The sequence below is a fragment of the Cynara cardunculus genome (genome assembly GCF_001531365.2).
Source record: "Cynara cardunculus var. scolymus isolate 2C chromosome LG 5, CcrdV1, whole genome shotgun sequence".
In the NCBI taxonomy this organism is placed as follows: domain Eukaryota; kingdom Viridiplantae; phylum Streptophyta; class Magnoliopsida; order Asterales; family Asteraceae; genus Cynara; species Cynara cardunculus.
This window is the reverse complement of record NC_037532.1, coordinates 28,017,512-28,038,370: the sequence shown is the minus strand read 5'-3', so window position 1 is coordinate 28,038,370 and position 20,859 is coordinate 28,017,512. Positions and strand designations below refer to the sequence as shown.

At 33.9% G+C, this 20,859-nt stretch overlaps 1 protein-coding gene across 3 annotated transcripts; it reads right to left on the bottom strand.

Moving 5' to 3' along the window:
• Positions 1 to 4,044: 4,044 nt before the first annotated feature.
• On the bottom strand, positions 4,045 to 17,628 carry LOC112513116 (RNA-binding protein 38-like). 3 transcript variants are annotated; one of them, XM_025119261.1, is made up of 9 exons: positions 17,553 to 17,628; positions 17,259 to 17,474; positions 15,992 to 16,115; positions 12,258 to 12,378; positions 11,464 to 11,500; positions 11,124 to 11,367; positions 5,200 to 5,314; positions 5,035 to 5,124; positions 4,045 to 4,868 (listed from the first exon to the last, which is right to left on the bottom strand). In XM_025119261.1, exons 2-7 carry the CDS (start codon positions 17,472 to 17,474, stop codon positions 5,238 to 5,240), a joined length of 819 nt encoding a protein of 272 aa, XP_024975029.1. In that variant the 5' UTR covers positions 17,553 to 17,628; the 3' UTR covers positions 4,045 to 4,868; positions 5,035 to 5,124; positions 5,200 to 5,237. The 3 variants fall into 3 exon arrangements, with proteins under 3 accessions (XP_024975029.1, XP_024975031.1, XP_024975030.1); XM_025119263.1 differs by lacking the exons at positions 4,045 to 4,868; positions 5,035 to 5,124 and adding an exon at positions 5,510 to 5,557 and having other exon boundaries at positions 5,223 to 5,314; positions 17,259 to 17,622; XM_025119262.1 differs by lacking the exons at positions 4,045 to 4,868; positions 5,035 to 5,124; positions 5,200 to 5,314 and adding an exon at positions 6,787 to 10,973 and having other exon boundaries at positions 17,259 to 17,622.
• Between the last annotated feature and the right edge of the window lie 3,231 nt (positions 17,629 to 20,859).

Sequence of the window (20,859 nt, the reverse complement as noted above, 5' to 3'; positions counted from 1 at the left end):
ATTATTTACATAATATATATATATATATATATATATACACACACTTACTTCATATTTTTTAAGAACTTTAATAATTTAGTGTATGTCTTTTTTGCTAAAACAAAACGACTATACTTGGTTCGAATAATATTATTAATGAATGAGAATTAAAATATGTTATTATTCTGCATAAAATAACTAAAGTAATGGTCTAAAATGAATAAAAATTAAAGTATATTGTTATTGTGTTAAAAAGAATATATTATTCGGAAGGAGAATTAATGTATGTTGTTATTGGGTCACTTAACAAGGTGTTTATGAATAATGTTGTTTCATTCTCAAAATATAATTTTTTTATTTTGATTTATCTGAAAAATAATATGATTTTATTTCCAAAAATTCATTTAAAATATTACTCATTTGTTTGTTCAATTGTATTGTCTTCATTGAAAAAGGATCATAAACTTCGGATGTTGAAAGTGTTTGTTATGGTGATTTTTAGTTTATAATTCTAGGCAACTGTATAAAATGTATTTATATGTGGTAGAAGTATACATGCACAATGCAACGTGAAGTGCGTTAAATATCAATTTTGAAGTCAAGAGCTGAAACCTTCAATCCGGTTTCACTTTGCATCAGAAAGGGTAGCTAGGCAACTTGTAGAAGAAGATGAGAGGATTCAAAATGAGAAAATCAAACTTTTATCGCTGAAATGGATGTTGGGGCTGAGGAGTTTAGAGACTAGTACTTGTAGGACTATTGAGAAAAATAAGGCGGAGGTCGATGAGTCTAGAAAGAACTCAAAGTCGCGATTGAGCTATGATGGGAGAAGGTTCATAGTGCAAGAGGTCCTTATGAAGAGGAAACTTCCAAAAGAGGTTGTGTACTCAACATCTTAACTGCGAAACTAGAAGTATGCACAATGTTTTGAGCTACCGTGAAGTTTGACATTTGAATTATCTTTCAGAAATTACCTTTCTGATTCTTGACCGTATGTAATTATCTTTGTCTAAGTATTGTATCTGCGAGTTAGTTTTTTCATCATCAAATACGGGAGATTATTGAGCTTAAAAGTGTTAGGTTTGATAGTTGATAACCATACTTGCAATACTTGGTTTATCTTAGTTCTAGAGCTTTCTAAAGTGTTGAAGTTTAGAAAGCAGAAGTTAGAAGTTTAAATAAATTGGCTAAGGATCATTCTCAACAGATATCGAATCAAAAAGTCGTATGAACAGCTTGGATCAAGTATTTAGTAGAGAGCAAGCCTTTGATGAAGATATCAGAATACAAGTTCTTAGATGAACCACAACATTCCCAAAACGCACACAATGTTTTCCTAACATATTCGATGCCACGTCAACTGTGAAGAAAACATGGGGTAACATAACCGATTCCCTCCTAAATTGAGTATAATCACTAGTAAATGTAGATGCACAAATTGAATTCATACCTAAAAGTTACACATAGTGATTCCTAGAGAGTGTAATACATACATTTGAATATTACAATTGATCGAAGAATATCAAGTCCAAATTTCGAAAGATTTCCGGTTTTTTCAATATAAATAATTATCTTAATTAATATATAAATTATTAGAAAAATCATTTTCGTTAACATATCTTTAATAGATAAAATGAAGATGATTAATAAATTAATTAAAATACAAAAAAGTAAATCGGTTGTTTATAGAAGTTGTTATTTTTGAATGAAATCATTAAACTTTCTCATTTTAAATAAAAAAAAAAACAATTAAACTTTCTCATTTTGAATTATTAAGTCCCTGAATATTTTTTCAATAAATTAAACAATCGAACTTTTAGAAATTGATTACATGCATTCTTTTAAGCCAAGAAAATCTACTTGTAAGCTGTTATTGTTTGATCCTCTCTCTCTTTTGATAGATAAAAAATAGATCAAAAAGGAAATATCAATGGCAGGGGCCAAAAGCGTGTTGGGCGATCTAAAGAACCAACGATGTTGGGGCAACGGGAAGTGGCGAGAGGAAGTGACACCGTTGTTTGTGAGGGGTTTTAATGGCATAGGGTTTGACCACGGCAAAACTAATTTAGGTTTGTTTTTACTTTAAAGCACTCATAGTCAGTTACAAGTATTTTTTTTAAGTAAAAAACGTAGCTAACCAATGTTTAGAAGTTTAATGGTTTATTTTATTCAAAAAAAATGTTTAGGAGCCTAATTATTTGAAATGAGAAACTTTAATGGTTTTTAATTCAAAAAAATAGTTCAAGAACTTAATCTATACTATATTATAAAACATTTGACAAAAACTCTTAAGAATCATTTTTTATACATGAAGTATTTATTGATGCATATTACTTAAAATTCAAGATTACAAGTAAATAATGCATAAGTACAACTTATTAAAGCTTCATGCTTGAATTCGTTTAACTAACTACAGATAAACATAATCAAATATTGGATAAACATTTTATTTTAAATATAAAAAATCTAAAATATAATTAGGATAATCATTGTGTTCTAACAGAATACTTAATTTTATCTTTTTAAAAAATTATATTGTTAAATCAAAAATAAATTACTTTCTTATTAAACCTAAATTAAATTATAATAAAAAATAAATTAAATAAATTCCACAACAAAAAAAGAATTTTTAAATAGTTAATTGATACTAATATCAATATATTTTTTAAAATATCTTCAAATTTATGTTTTATTCAAAAATAAAAACATTATAGTTTTTCTCAAAACCATATAAATCCGTATTAGAACATCGACAGGGGACAGAATAAAACAAAACATTAAACTCGAGATGTATCTTTTTCCATTGCATGAGTAACCTTCTACTCATTTAAAATAAAAAAAACTTTGATAATTTCTTCATTCAAAAGAAATAGTTCAAATACTTTAATCATTCAAGATAGGATAATTCCTTTTTAAACTAAAACAAATTCACAAAATGCTTGTTAGTCCATTTCTTTTAACTAAAAGGGTACTCACGCAACGCAGCGAGATACATCTTGATTTTAATATTTTGTTTTATTTTTTATCTCAATCGATGTTATAATATGGTCTTATGTGATTTTAAAAAAACGACAATGTTTTTATTTTTAAATAAAATACAAATTTTAAGATATCATAAAATTTGGACAAAAATATATCGATATTAGTATTAAATAAATTATTTAAAATTTCTCATTTTTAGTGTAATTTTTTAATTTAATTTTTTTATAATTTAGTTTATGTACAATGATTAAGTAATTTATATTTGATTTAATAATATAAACTTTTTATAAAGATATAATTAATTATTTTGTTAGAACTCGATGATTATCCTAATTATATTTTAGATTTTTTATATTTTAAAATGAAATGTTTATCCTCTATTTGAATATGTTTATCCGCAGTTAATTACACAAATTCAAACATAGCGCTTTAATAAGTTGTGCTTACGTACAATTTACTTGTAATCTTAAATTTTAAGTAATATACATCAATAAATACCTTATGCATAAAAAATGATTTTTAAGAGTTTTTGTCATAATTCTATAATATAGTATAGATATAATTGAGTGAACAAGGCTTTGACCAATCAAAAACCAGTTCTAACCCCTACTAGGCTTCATTGGGCCGGGTTCTTAGGAAGAAAGTTCTTTTATATCACAAAGTTTTTAGGATATAATTCATTGGATTTTTTAAACGCTATCAAAAGACGGAAGAAATAGCAAATTTTTGGACATTTATTGACGGAATCCACCTTTTTCTTTTAATTAACCCGGTATTCAACCCGCTATACGAATCGACTAATCATAAAACGATCACCTGCCAAAACGGGACCCGAAGTCACTGTATTTGAACCTTCGTAACCACAAATGATTTTTTATTCCTCTTTGGATTCGAACCTGGGACCTTCAGGCACATTTGACTTTTGAAACTCAAGCTTAAACCAATCGGACACCACCCTTGTGGTCGACGAGATCCACTTGGATTTGGCAAGATTATTTCTTATAAATGGCTATTTTTGGTGGATTGAATCATTTCATATTAGGCAGAAAATAAAAATAAATCATATTGAAATATTCTATTACTGGAAAAAGAAAGTTGTAAGCAGCATCAAACTTCAAAGATAAAAGACTTTGAACAGAACATGTTTTCATCACTAGTCTACCATCTGTGAAACCTGAACAAAAATGACGCGAAAAGAGTCTTGTCTTAAATTCGAGAGGATGTTGGTTTCTACTAAAATTGAAGCATAATGAACGATACGAACTTTCAACAAGGTAAACATAACACAATTATTCCTGCATTGTCTCGGCTTTGTATCAATTTGGGACTTCCAAATTATCATATTCCATCGAGCAAATAACCAGCAACAGCAAAGTCTTCAGATCCGCTTATCGATGCCCTCTGAACGTTTGCTCGTCAAATTGATAGGGAAAAAAGAGGGAAAAAAGAAACAGGAAATGGGGGGAAAAGGCCCGAACCAGAAGTGTACCAAAATGACAAGAATGTTGGACCCTTTTTTATGCACCCATTTTGCTGTTTGGTTCAAGGTGGTTCTGGACCATAGTTCCCAGAAGTCATCAAACATAATATTCATAGGTTTTTCCCATTGGTCATGGGATGTTAAAGCGGTCCAATAACTCAGTTAGGCAGTGACCATGGTGTCCACACAGTCGACCATCAAGGAACCATATGTTGATTCTCTCATGCACAATTGCCAGAAAACCAGATTCCGGCAATTGTGCTAGTCGACACTCCACGAGTGTGACACCAAACATGTAGGGACAAGTCTGTTACCAGTTATACAGACCAGTTAAAGTGCAGTTTTTGCACTTCTCACATTTGTTGTCCGGGATTCAGCAATTGATTTTTGAAAATTGACTCCCTTGGTGTCCATGACTTCTGATGACCTGAAAATCCATCAACCAGAAGTTAAGGTAAAAACAGAAGCTCTATGTCGATAGAGTGAGGTTCAGAGGAAAACCCTTAAAAATAGAAACCTGGGAACCCATCAACCATTAGATCATACTAAAGATTTAAGGGTAATTAGTAAATGATTAAAAATATTTGCATTACCTCTTGACAGAAACGGCTGTGACATCCAAGGCCAAAAGTGAAATCTGCCACTCAAGTACCAATTGACGTCATCCTGCAGTTAGTGAACACCTGCTTGTAAATGAAGACATGCTTAGAAACGGGTAGAAAAACGGAGAATGAAGGCATATAAGGTAATATATGCACCTCAGAAAGCGATGGCTTTTCTCCCAATTAAACCCTCTTTACTCAGAACCAGTACCCTGAGTGAACTGAGAAGGATGGGCACTCCTCATCTGTTCCAAAAATGGTGGAGCAACACCTGAAAAACCAAAACTTCATTGTGTAAGCAATTTATATAACATACCATCCCAATTCTATTCTTGTGGTACCACACACCTATCACTGTTTGAAACAAGAGGTTTAATAAAGTTGTAGATGGTAACATGTTCTTCATTAGTCCACAACAAGCAGAAAAATGTACAGTAATATGCATAATTCTAGCAGCATAACATACATTTCAAAAATCATACTTCCATCTCCCGCCAGCCACTTTCTAGTTCATCTGCCATGAATGATTTTTTTCCATGAAAGGTTTCAATTCTTGTTTAGACTTTAGACAACTTAACTGCTGGTGAATATGAGTATGCACAGGATGACAAAATATTCACATTCTCCATCTAAAGAGAAGTACCATGAGTAAGAAGTGATGGAAACTAAAAGGATCCCATGTACTGAACCCCATCAGTTTGTAATTTTGGGATCCTATTTTAGTGACAGGTTTCATGTAAAAAGCAAAACACAGTAACATATTGGTTTGTATTTCCCATACTAGATACAATTTTGCAAATTGAGGTTGAAGATTGGATTCTGTCTCTAGAAAGTGAAGCAAGACCGTGCTTGAAAGCCCTATCATCTCAATTCTCAATGAAAACATGGGTAGTCTTGTTTTGATATACTATAGATCAAGCTTATCGACGTACGTCAGATCAGTACAAACTGATAAAATCCTATCCTTTTTACTCTTCTATACTCCCTTAGGTGTGAATTACCTAAATAGATCAAGGAAATCGAAATCTACATTAAATAAATGCTCTTTAGAGGTTTCTCAGTTTCAGCAACTCCCTCACTGTCTTCTCAATGTTTCAAGTGGTGGATGCAAAGAGTATAGTAGAATGGGGTCATAACAATCTTATTAACAAACCAAACTTAACATTGGGGATCAAAATTCACGCACTCAAATAAGATCTAGTGATTACAAATATACAAAAATATTGTGAATGGTCTTAGGTACACATCAACAAATTCTCAAAATAAATTTGTAGAAACAAAAGGAGAGAAATTTTATACATACAATCTTATCAACTAATCAAAAAATCTAACGAACTAAGCAAATAATGGCCACAAAACTTGGACCATATACAAATAGATTGATAAATGATAGAAATAGAAGTCAATGAAAGATACATATTAGAGACTAAAGCGACATTAGCAAGTAGTTAGATCCAAACAGGGACACTGAGAGATCATTCTCAGTTTTTTCAACATAGTTCAAAATGTAGAGCGAATAGGACTTATACTTTCACAGTCTCATGATTATATTGAGAACAAGACTGGAAATTTTGAATCAAATTTATTTCCAAATCAATGGTTGGGCTGTACAATTACAAGTGAGCTTAAAACATTTATTATGTATCTATTTGCTCTTCATTTTCATTTATAACATTCTTGACTTCTTGTGAAGTAAATATATCATTTAAAAATTTCACTGTAAATGATGAACAACTAGACAAACATAACAATTAAATAATAGTGGTCAAAATTCTGTGTCAATACTGTGGTCACTTGTAAGTGATAATAGATAAATCGGTTTCTTTTCTCATGATACACAAGTTGACAAATAACAATTTTGACAAATAAAAAGAAGAGATGCATGGAATAAGCATGCTACAGGCTACTTTAGATACATAAGAGGAAAACAATGTCTACACGAAGAGTTGAACCTGCGTTGGCAGTGACACATCATACGTATGTTTTCTCATTTAAAAATGTAGCTAAAGCAACAAGCATTGTTACACACTGCCAGACTCCATCAGAATTTTGCATTAGTCAGTTTCTTCCCTTGACCTCTATGAATGTACTCTCTACTTTAGTTTTAGGATGGTAGCTTCTACAACATAATATAGTTCAAATGATAGCAAAATCTGAAAACAGTGTATAACATTATCATCTGAGCTTGTTGAGAAAGGTTTCTTTCAAATTAGCATACGGCTAATTAGTTGCCAAACATAATCCCAATGAAACAGGACAGCTGCAAAAAAGGAAGTCATGAACTTCAACAATCCCACAAATCTATAACCATCCGTCCTACAAAATAGTGTCGAGCTTATTCTCGACTGCTATAACTTCTCTCTCCAATTATTGCTCTTAATAGGTTATACTTGGTAATAACAAAACAAGTGTATCCAGGTTAATCAAAAAAAACAATATATATGCCATACGTGGTGGTTTGATCAGAGATGGATCTAAGATAGGAATCCAAGTGTATCAAATCCAAAAGGCTCACAAGAAAATATACTAAAATGGACAAAATGTCGCACTAAGATATCAATGCTACTAATTTAATGCATCCTACACCCTCAAAAGAGATGCAAATAAGAACACAACCTCCCCATCAGTTTCTGATCTGAACTGAATATCCATCTGCCCATTGTAAACCACATTTTGGAGAAGGTCGAAATGGAAAGCATGTTTGGAAAATAGGTAAATGTTGAAAGCAACTAACTCAATGATACTTTTTACCAACTAAATAGACTCTTCATCCTAGAAGTTTGGAATAAAGAGGTGATGTATTGACAAGTTGCCAGCCTGAAACTAAATTTCAATCTGCACACCATCTGCTTTTTAGCGACCCTTACAAGGATACTGATGTTGATGAGGATTCAGAGCTGTTTTAAGTAAAGATTTTTGCAGAGAGGCTTCCATCGTCAGCTTCCCTGACTAGGATGGAGCATGCTGTGAAAAACCAGGAGAAGATATACAAAATATTGGGCTGGGTGTGTCTTTTGTTAGAATCAAACCCAATTAAGTGCTTTCATGTAAGTAGAGAATACTAGTCCTATATAAGGTAAATGCACGAAACGGATTGATGGCTTTCTTAATTTGTACTTTTAGCTGTTATAGAGAAAATTAACTCACCGGGTTAGGGTGTTTTCATCACTGCAGACAATTTCTTTCCTACTATACTCTAGTACGACAAGTGTTATTTAAAGTGCAAGGCACCTCGAAGAGCAAAGGTCTTATGCAGCCACACCTCCTAATAATCTTAATTCCTAAATATGATGTTGAGATGAACACACAATGCAAGGAGTAATAACCAGCATTTATATTGGAATGGTTCTATGGCCAATCCTTCTATGGCTGTTTTTTCAGACAAGGTTTATTTTGCAACTTTGCAAGTCACTTTACCATGCATATATTACTGAATAAAAAAATTAATGTAAACAATGCATAAAGAAAAAGATTCACCTGGTTTTTAACCATTAGTCCGAAAGACGGAGGTTGTATATGTTCACTTCCTTGCGTGCAAGGGGGTGATGATGCACGCAAGGAAGTGGGCAAGCCAGGTGAACAAGGTGCGGAAACAGGATTGACTACGGATTTGAGCAATAGCACATGGTTTCATACAACCACAAGATTTTTATATAAGTAGATGGAGGTTCAAACGAGAACAGTAACTAAATAAAAGAACACGAAAATGGCCAAATCACATGTGATTTTACACTAACACTCCACGTGAGGTGTAAGGGTGACGTGGCCCGCAACCTCAAGGTCAAAGCCAAAGTCGCGTGAATCACATATGATTCTACACGTGATTTTAGTGTAAAATCACATGTGATTCGACCGTTTTCTTATTCTCTTGTTTGGTTATTGTTCTCGTATGAACCTGGCTATATATAAGTATGTATCCATCTAAAATATATGCATGTTGAGGGTCCTTTTAAGTGGATGATTCGTTGCACTGTCGGAGGGGACTTCTTTGAGTTCTTTGAGAAAAAGTTTATTTCCCCATATATAACTTTGGACCATTCAGAGAGTGGTCAATCAAATTTAATGTGCTAAATTTACTATTTGGCACTTTGATATTCCTATGCAAGATTAAAAAAATCCAATGTGTTATCCTGCTATATATAGTCGGTCCTAATATACCTTTGTTCTTCACAGCAGTCTCTATTATACGGCTAAGTTCTTATCAACCCGATATTGCAAAAGGAATGCACATGTTACAACCGACTTCCTTTGAAGAGGACAATTCTTACCCACAACCAATGATCTCACCTTGCTATCTGTTTCTCCAGTGCATCTTACTGGAATCACCAAGGAGGCATTTACCAGATATATTAAACCCTTTCTCCATTTGCACTGCCATGATAGTCATGGTCTCAAGAACGATTTCAACTTCCGGGCAAGTCTACTCTAGCCCTCAAGACCGGCAGAATCCTGTTTCCACAAAACTGGAACTTGAGTAGGAAGGTGCAACCTGGTTGCCACTCGTGATAACTTCCTTAGAGAATGCCTCTATGAGGATGGGTGGAGTTATTGGTCATATAACCACAATGAGGACCTTACTGAATCGGAAAATCTAAGAGATGGTAACATCATCGCAACAACGTTTTTGAGATGAGGTCAAGGACAGGATCCGAAATGGTAGCAACAAGGGGGAAGTATAAAGAAGGATATGACGGTTCTCATGGTGCATAGTGGCATTCTTCACATGGATCTACTTCATGTTTTTGGAACTCCCGTGTTCAATTTATTAAGTTGTTTACAGTTGTAGGAGGAAACAATTGGCAACTTTGTATTAAAAGCTCTGGTCTTACATCCACTTTAGGGACGTACCCTTCAGTCTTGTTCAGCAGTTGTCTTGAAAAGTGGCTTTTTGTAATCAAATGGTCTAATGTTGATTAACAGACTCAAAACTTTCTCTTTTAGCTTCATTCGTTTATCTTCTTTACAGGTTTAGTTGGTTCATACTCCATTTAAAACTAAAAAGATTCCAAGACAAAAAAAAAATTATTCATTAAGAATTCCATAAAGATCAATCTTCATTTCGCTTCAATCAACCCCATGCCTTATGCACCTCATACCTCACGTGCTTGAGCCTCAACAGCCAAGACACACACCTTGATACAGTTAATGTGTCTCACCCACCACAAGACCCCAAAGATTAGGCTTGCGTCTAGATGCATGACCATAAGCAGCTTTAAGAATGCCAGCTAATGTTCAAGCCATCACCAATGAAACAGCTTTGTAACCACATTAGCAACTCATGAGAAGATTCTAGGCATGAGAATATTGATGATTAAAATTGACCCCTTAAGCATTGAACCTAGTGGAGTTCTCCTTCAGGTAGAGGATGTTGACTTCGGTGTCAATGCCAAAATTTCCAATTTAGGCATTTTAACTACAAGAGATTGAAAGGAAAAATATACATACACAAACATGATGCATGTTTCATATGAAATATACACATACAAACCTTCATATGAATAGTATTCAGACCATTTTAAGAGAGATGTGTGTTTAAATTTGAAAAAACAAAAATGTTTCTTTTTGAAATGTCATGCTTGATGGAGATCTTTCCAAAGTCTTTAGTTGCATAATTATGTAATAAATAACTATCCCTTTTGTTCTTCCAATTAATATTCTAAAATCTAAAATGTAAAATAATATATACTTAGAAAACTCATCCTACGTGGTATACTGTGTGTTAACACACAGCATACATATTATCCAAAATCCCCAAAGAGAAGTAAAATATTGTGCTTTTAAAGTAACAGCCATACATCATATCCAATATACCCAATATCACATCCATATTGGTGAATCCATAGATATGGCACAAGTTTTGACTGACACACACAAGGAAGTGGTTTATCAGCTGAGTGCTGCACACGCAGAAGATCCTGTACCCTGGATGCCTAGATGCAGCCAAAGAAAACATTAAGATCTAGGGTTTATCATGTATTTAGTGTGTAAATATGCATGCATGCACATGTACCTCCTGGGACTCTTCACAACTACATGAACTAATTATTAGATATTAGATAGCTAAAGTAAAAAAGACCTACCCGTAAGGTATGGTGCCGGAGACATTGGAACAGCTTCTGTTGTTGCCAAACTGACACTTGGTCTAGGATATGGCAGAACATGAGGACCAGGTGTTACCATCCCCTGAAGCGCTCTATGCCCTGGGCTTCCAGGTGGAGGAGGGCCCATTTGACCATACGGAAAAACATTTGTGTTAATCGCGCCAGGTATGCCAAACATTTGAGGATTATGTTGCAGCTGACCCATGTAAGGATTATAAGGGACCTGAAAGATAATAGATAGATTACATACAACAATCTAACACTTGTCAACTACATGGGTTGTAAAACATTAACGCAACACAAACTCAAGAGTATTCACCTGATGTAGGACATATTCGGGCCCATAGGGTGGATACCTATCAAAACCAAATTTCTGATAAATATGAAAGAAATAATGAATTCAAGTACTGATTTTACATTTTTAAATTCAGTAGAAAAGTAACTGTAGAGATCAGGTATATTTTCATGCACATGCATTGGATTGGATACAATTATACGGCAAAGAACAACCCGGGCTTAGAACAACGTACAATTAAACATACAAAAGCTTGTCCATGCATATCTATATATCCCTTCCCATTGTTATGGTAACATATTAGGTAGGTGTAATTCTACTTTGGTCTCTAATGCCCGACTAGTTTCCCCTGGCTTCTCCTTGAAGAGCTTTCTCCTTGCATATAGGAGCTTTAAACCAATGCAGTTCAATTGAGATCTTTCTTGAAGAATAACATAGAAGTATAAGAGGTCAGAAAAAAAGGTGCAAAGATATTAAACAAATATTTTGATGTAAAAGAAGTCAGGCAAGGTTACAAGATTGACTACCGTCATTTAGAAAAAGCAAAGTCAAGCCACAATGGTCTCATCATTTCGGAATAAAAAAAACTATTATGCTTAAAATTTACAGAAGAATGCATTAATTCAAAAGGTAACAATGAGGTATTTGGACCACATTCAGCAAGATAAAAGGTCAATAGGAAAACATGAAATCAAGTGCTCCTTTACAATGTCCCTTCTAACACCTAACAACTTAATGACTCAAATACCATGAAAACCATATCTCAACTTGTAAATTTTGGATGACCATTGATAAGATATAGATGAATGATAACTAACCCATATAAGGAATACGGGAATTGCTGATAGTTGTAAGGAACAGGTTGCCGGTAACCTGGGCTTCCAACATACGGTCCCCCCTGGGGGCTCCCAAAGAAGGGTGCTGCTGGTCTCAGACGTCCTACAAACAAAAACCAACTTCAATAGTCACATTACATAAAACGGACGATATTGATCTTTTAATGTATCTAGTTTGTTTTCTTTTCCTTGCGACTATATTGCTACCAAAAGAAAGTGCAAGGAAAAATGAAATGGTCCTCCTAACTTGTGAAAATTGCATTTGATCTGGAGGTTGAATATAATCACATGTAGGGTAGAACATGATTGCATTTCTATGTTGTGATATAAGAAGTCAATAGGCAAACAACACTACATATATGACTGCATGAGTGAAATTTCTGATAAATTATGTCACAGAAGTGCATATACAGTTAAGAAGCAAAAGAGACAGGGAGCAACTGAATGGCTTGATTTTGTTAGTTTCCCATAACTCTTTCAACCTGCAAGAGTGCAAGCAAGTAGATAACCCCCGTATGTGGTAAAGCTTCTAGTATGAGGCACTCAGTTCAGCACCCATAAGGCTGAACCAAAACACTTCCTTGACCCTATTCAACCATACTTGTATCTAGGCCTGCAAATGCTTACCAACTGATTTCATCCCAATAACAGGTAAATTATCTTGATTCAATATATCTGAATTCATATTTGATCGACATTATTCAAATACGAATTAGTATCAATATATTTAATTCAATTAAATATCCGACTGATTGTTATTTCATATACGTACATCCGATCCAAATTTTCGGTATTTGAATCTCAATTCGATTAACCAATACAGAATATATAATATGTAATAATATATATATATATATATGTATGTATGTATATATGTGTACAATATACAATAATACAACACGAGATAATACTAGATACAGGATATAATACACAGTTTACATGAAACAATATGCTATTATACTTATTAATTAAATTCCTAAATTAGTTGCCTACCCCACACTCACTCACCTCCTAAAAGTTAAAAGGTAATAATCCTAACAACCCGAAGAAAGATGCTTTAATTTGTCAATGTATTTTCTTTTATGATATTATTTTGTGAAGCCCAGCTAGATTAAATTTTGTATTTTATGGAAACTGTAATCAGCAGAGTTGAACTCAAATTCGGCTCAAGATTGGGATATGGATTCCAAAATGGTTCAGATTTTTTCCAGGATGTAATGCATTAGTTGAAATCAGATGCAGGTATCAGCATATTCGATTCAATTTAAATTTGTTTTCAAACCTACTTGCATCCATAAAAGAAAAATATAGCTCATCAAACACTAATTCCGAAGGGTAGAAGCAAATCCATTTCAATAAGGGGAGCAAACCCTATAAGTGGGTGTTGGTTCGTAGGATTCCGACGGAATTCGAAGGGATTGGAATGATCAATTCCATTGACCAAATCCTTTCCAGGCGTTCAATTTACCCATAGAATGGAATTGAATTCCACACATTCCACCATTCATGGATTTGGTCATTCCATCACAATTGGGAAGGAATTCAATTCCATTCCTTCTCAATTTCTCAAAAGACAGAATTATCCCCATCTTCCCTACTTGATTTGAACCACTGCCAACCACCACCAACCACCGCTGATTTGAACCATCGTTCTGCACCACCACCGACCACCACATTTCTGAACCACCATCGACCTGAACCACCACCAATCTGAACCACAGCCGACCACCACCTTTTTGAACCATCGCCGACCACTACCATTCTGAACCACCGCCGACCACCGCCGCGAACCACCGCTGTTCTAAACCACCCCCAACCACTACCGATCTAAACCACAGTAGTTGGATTTCAGTTTCAAAATTATAAAAAAAAGGTATTTTGGTCATTTACCAATACTTCATTCCAATTCCAAAGCTACAATATATGAACCAAACAGACAGATTCCTATTCCTCTAACAGATTCCATTCCATTGTATGTCAAACCTGATAACATTCCATTCTAATTCCTTCAAAGTCAAACTCCTTTTGACAGATTCCATTCCATCCAAAAACATCTTGTGAACCAAACGCCCCCTAACAATCTAGGGAACATGAATCACATCACCATATTCCTCCTATCTAGCACCAACTCCTATGTTATGCACTTATACTCCAATTAGTCAATCTCTCTTCGTGATTTACCACAAGTTAATATTACAATCATGTTCATCTCTCTTGCTTAAGAATGCAACCAAACATCCCTGTCATGCATTAGGGCAAACAAATAGAAAAACGGTAGCACAACTTGATCCAAATGACTAGATCTAAAGCAACCATGCCATCACTATCAGTGATCCCTGATATTCTACCCAATTGGCAACTCATAAAACTTCTTTTGCATATCCTTATTTCTACTCCAATTCGTCTTTATGTGGCCACCCCCCCCCCCCCGGAATAGCATTCCCACTACACAATCTTGTGCATATGATCTCTTGGTGATTTTGGACCCTAAAACATATGGAAGTTGCACTGAACTATCATATTGCAAAACATACCAATCAACTTTTAGTGTATTTTACATTTGTGAAAATATGCATGTTATCATTGCTAAGAAACTTATAAGGATTTGCTTTATAAATTATAATATTCACCTCTTGGTCAACATATAACTGATAGGGTCTTTAAGTAGCCTATTCTAGTATCAAGAGGTACTACACAAGGTTTTCTGTACAAAGCAAGGTAGAGAACCATTCCATCCTTCTTTTGATTATCTTTTTCTCTAGTTCTAGTCGCTTAAAAGAGTAAACAACTCGAAGAGTTGTCTCTCCGGGTGTGATGACCATCAATCCCTTGACTCTACTACTTCCATGTCATAGTTCTTACTCTAGCCTTAGCATAGGCAAAAATATTATAGTTTCATGAATCAGAAGCATATAAACTCAATCTTATATATGTTATATGTCTCACTAATAAACCACTTAGCACTTATAGCGGTAAAGAAAAATCCCAAAATTGTCCACATAGTTCTATTCTCCTTTACAGAATGTTTTCAAGCAGCAGCATTTACAATATGTCACAGTCAAAGCTCCTTATCCAAATTCACCCATAATACTTGAAGATATTGTGCAACATGCCGCTAACTTCCTTTTTAAGCCAAGTGGGTGCTAAAAGATAACACTCTCCAATAACTACAAATTTCAACCTCTAAAAAATTAAGACCGTTTAAGAGATCGAAAGAGGGTGTTCGAATAACACAGATGTAACAGATGGAAAGAAAAATGTTTGAATCTCCAAGAAGGGTGTTTGAATAACACAAATGTACACTATCTTTCAATCTAAAATAGTGAATAAAACATGCAATTACTAGGTAAATGATGCTTTTCTCTAGATCTGCTGCTAATGTATTATTTAGTTGTCGTCCAGCATTGCTCTTTATATTTCTCAGTAACTTTACATTTGATTGGATCTTTTTAAATCGATTCAGTTCCTTCTGACAGAGACCACCCCCTTTTGTCTTTCTGATCTCTGTGCCATCCTTAACAGTTACCCTACTATAGGGAAGCAATTCTATGTATTCCTTCATGAGGCCGAGATGCTCACATTTTTCTGGATGAGATTAATCGACTAGACAGGGGTGTAAACACTCACTCGGAACCACTACTTTTGAGAAGTCCAAGTTCAGGAAAGATAAGAGAATGATTGCAGAAGAAGTTAATTGGAAAGGTTAAAAATCCTACCAAAAGGCAAAGGCAGATGGGCCCGACCAAGTGATGCCAAATTACAGTTTGCCCTTCTACCATCAATAACTGGACTAGGATTGGCACAAGCCCTCTTTGCAGCTTCAGCATCGCGAAACGTTACCTGAGCTCATGAGAATTATAGCAACAATAGTAACTAGTAAGTCAAAGAACCTATGACTAATGATTCAAGGAGACATAAGAAAAGGATGTATATGAAAAGAAACCATAAATAATCCTGAAAGTGCATAAAATATATCAACCTAAAAGTACATAATCAATTGTATTTTCATCGAATAGACCAGTTCATTCACATTAGATAAAGATTTAATTAACCCAAGGAGTTAGCTTCACAGCATTTGATTGGTCACTTCATGCCTCATCATGTTCGAATCAGATCAGTACTATCCATCCCTTAGGGCCACACATATTGGCAGATGGGCATCAAATTTTCTGGGGACATGTAGAGAGGGTGTTTTGCATGGAATACGTTGACTGGTTGCATTACAGAGCAGGATAACACCATATTTTAAAAGGAAAAAGAAGATGAAGATTTACTTGATTCTTTTTAATGAAATGTCTGTTCTTTCATTATTTGAGCATCCAACATTCATATACTATGCTCATTTAAATTCTTGGAAGCCAACTTTAGTTTTGTTCCTTCAAGCAAACTCCCGTTAAACATTACACCACAATTATATCATCAAGATTCAAGAAAAATAGAATATATTGGAATTTACGGCCACTAATAAACAAACTTGAGAATTGCAGAGCGTAAATGTTTCAGAGTCCAAAATGAACAAACCCATATTCGAAATGGCACAAACAAACAAGACATTCCCAGTTTCGAAGCAAATTTGTACTTTCAGCGATATTAAGATTGTAATAAAATAATAATAATCTTAAAGAACGAAAAAACAAAAAATTACATTTTTACCTTCGTAAACCAATTAAAGATAAATTATGACTTTTTTGGTCGAACCAGAATTTTGAAATCTGGAATTCCCAGGACTTCGTTTTTGTACTTCACATACAACGTACCATAGTGCCACCTCTTTCCACGAATTTTAGATAAGCATATATCAATTTTGGAAGCCAAAAACGTCTTTTTCAGCCACAAAAGTTGGGAAGTACCTTTAATTTCTGAACGGATGCGTAATAGTATATTAAGCATATTAAGCGCAGTAAATAATGAAACGCACATCTACAGTCATCGTGATCAGATATCAGAGTGCCTAATCCTAAAAATATGCATATAAATACTCACAAATCCATAGCCTTTTGATCTCCCAGTATGCTTATCAGTGATGACAACAGCCTCTAAAATATCCCCAAACTGTTCAAAATAACGATGCAGCGTCTCGCTCTGTGTCTCCCATGCAAGCCCTCCAACGAACACCTTTGTATAGGTAGTATCCCCAAATGGATGATTCAGGAACTGTAAACCCGACCCGCTTCCTCTAATAGGCTGATACGCAGCCATCTAATTACAATTGTGTAAATATACAAATTGTATCTATATACTCTAAATCAGAAGCTACTTTCAATTCTCTGATCTCACCTAGCGATCAAATCGATGACGACTGTAGAGAAAAACCCCTGTAGAACCCTAAAAAATTATGCCAGCCAGCCAGCCACAGAGAGAGAGAGAATTGGGTTTTGAAAATTACAGGCGTAGAAAGAATCTTCGAGGAATTATTTGGCCAGCAGTGGAGATTGATGTCAAAGAACAAAGTTACAGTTTAGTCCCTGTAGGTTTTATCATATTTACTCATGGCTTATACTTTTCACAAATCTTCTTATAGTACCCCTTCACTTATTTAGAAAGTTGGTTGCTATTTCTTCTTGGTTGTATTTGAAATAAAAATTGAACGAAAACCATGATTATACAACCTGTTCGGAGGCTTCAACAGAGTAAGACACAGCAGGGAAAGGTTGAACTGTATTTTTAATACTGATGGCTTTCAATAACTTTATATGTTCACACAACTTGGTTTAACATTTTTTATATGAGAGGATATTCACTCCTTTTTGTCCCTGCAATACCAAATTGAACAAGTTATACAGATTCTTCATCTCCAATAATGAGGCGTGTCTTTGGTGGTTTGAACTGATCTGTTTGTTGTAGTCCTTGACAGGAAAATCTCGGATTAGAGGATAAATCATAAGACTTTGGCTTTAAACTCATCCGGTTATTTGATGCTTGGCTTCAAAGCAACCAACTTTCTAAATATATCAGTTTCACCACTTAATAATTTTACTGCTCACAGTTAAGTTCTCAAACTTTGTAATTTGTACTCGCTCTCGATGTTGAAAATAAGTGAAGTCAACCATCATTATTCTAATTATGATTTTGATTATTCAAGTTGCAAAAACAATCTTGAAAACACACATCTAAACACCCCATAAATGGTTCAGAAGAAAAATCTCAAACTGTTATTTCCCTCTTTTATTTCTAGATAAAACTTTGTAGGACCAGTATGGCATATCAAGAAACTAAAGGGGGTAAAGTGAAAATAACTTTTCTATATGCTTTTTGTTGGCCGAAAAGAGGTAATACTAGAAGTGGCATCCTATGGGCTATGGATTAAGGAAATGGATAAAAAGACGAGGGTCAAGGTGAGGATAAAACAGTCTTTTTACAACCATATGAAGATAAACATCAAAGTGCTGCCGTTTTGTAAGGGAGTTCATGAGAAGGACACCAAAGTGTTGTCGTTTTGCAAGGGAGTTCAGTGAGAAGGACACCTACAAGATGACAATGGAGATTAGTCTGGCTTCCAAGTTTCATCTTATTCATGCCATCACTCATCATAAATATTTATTTTTTTGTAATTAAAATTAATTTTTATTAATTTTTTTAAATAATTAATATATATATATATATAAGCATTTATAATATATATACAAGTAAAAAACTAGAAAGATTATAAAAAAAATCATTGTATCAGCTTTTTTTCGAAATTTAATATAATATAATCGTTTAATTATAATATAAAAGCTGTGAAAAAAATCAAAAAATAAAAAAGTCCGTACAAAAAGATACAATAAACAAACAAAAGAAAGTATAATTGTGAAAACGAAATACTGAGATGGACCTTCCTCATCACGTGTATACCTGTACATACATTATTATTTTTGGTATAAAAATTTCTATTACTCTAAATAGTTTTGTAAGACAACCAAGTAATCGCAAACTGTATCGTTTGAAAGTTTTGTAAACGAGAACTATATCTTGTCCAAAAACAAATCAAACTAATGACGAGATCAAAGATCGGATATTGGACGCGTAATGCATCCCTTGTTCCCAACCCTTGTTTAAGCCCCCTATCCCAACCCCTACCTAACTAATCCCCGATGGATTCCGAGGGAAGGAATCCCTAGCGGGTTTAGGAAACCCGTTGGGTACCCGTTTAATTAAAAACAATAAAAAATAATATATTTTAGGGAAAAGTACAATAAAAACCAACGAACTTTCTTGTTTGGAATGATTAAGTCCTTGAACTTTTTTTTGGAACAAATAAGTCCTTGGACATTCCAAAACATGTTAAATAAGTCCTTGGACATTCCAAAACATGATTATATATATATATTGAATTTTGTTTTGTTAAAAGTATATAGAAATGATATGTAATTCTAAAATGCAAGGATGTATTAATTTCTACATAAAAGAAAAGTATTATTTTTATTCTTAATTGTTAGACAATGTATTTTCTACTCAAAATAATAGCGTACTTGATTTTACTTTTTTTGTTCATTATAAGAAAATTTTATCAAAAACCAATAATACGCACAACATTTAACTTGGTAGTTAAAGCGATATTCTTATTTAAATTTAAATATAAAGTTAAAAGAATTATTTTTGTTTTCTTTTCTAGCAAAAATTAACAAGATTTCAAATTATATTCGATAAAAAATCATAATGTTGAACGTTTGATTGTTCGAGAACAAAATCAAAAACATAAAACATACAATCATTAAAGATGTACAAAAGGACCAATGATAGATATTGAATAGAGATCGACGAGGGCCTGACTTTCAAGAACAAGTTACGGGCTCGATCTAGATCCAGATCCAGGCCTTCGGGTCCAAATCAAGTAAAGCTTTTAGATAAATGATTGGTCCTTAAAACTCTCTGTTTAAGTTTGATTTGAGTCATGTTCATTCACAATTGAGTTCTGAATAACAACTATTTTATATAATATAAATATGTATAAAAATAAATAAGGGCCCTATAAAGATCGGGCAGTCGGGCACAACAATTTGGCTTCCTGCTCTGAATCATGCCTTATTTATTTGTTCAAGACCACTTATAGAAAGATTGAGATCATTTTTTGATGTTTTTCTACAAACCTTGTTGTGAAGTCATTTATCTCTTTAAAGACTAAAAAGCGGTGCAACACCCTCAAATTTGAAAAGAGCGTCTAATTAATTTTTTTCCACAATGCATCAATTAAGGATTTAGTCCTTTTTCCAATTTCAACTTTTGATCACCTACAACGACAATCTAAGTTTTAACATCAATAAAGCAGATCCCAACCTTTACGCAAGTCTACAACAAGGGACGAGTGTTATTGAATCCAATATCAGTTGCTTACCCAACATGTGGATGATGTCTCCCGGAAAGCTAATTCCTTCTCATGCCTCTAACTAGCACTCATTACACCAAAGTGTTGCTAGTATCATTTCACCAAGGACCTGATGCATATGCTAACTGTGATAATCGGTTTTCGATTATATAATTTGGGTTGGTTTTAAAAGTTCTGGTAAGTAAGCCAACTTTAAATAATTGTGTTTATGTGATTATGTTTATGTGGTTACCTGATTCTTTATTCCACCTATGATATATATATATATATATATATATA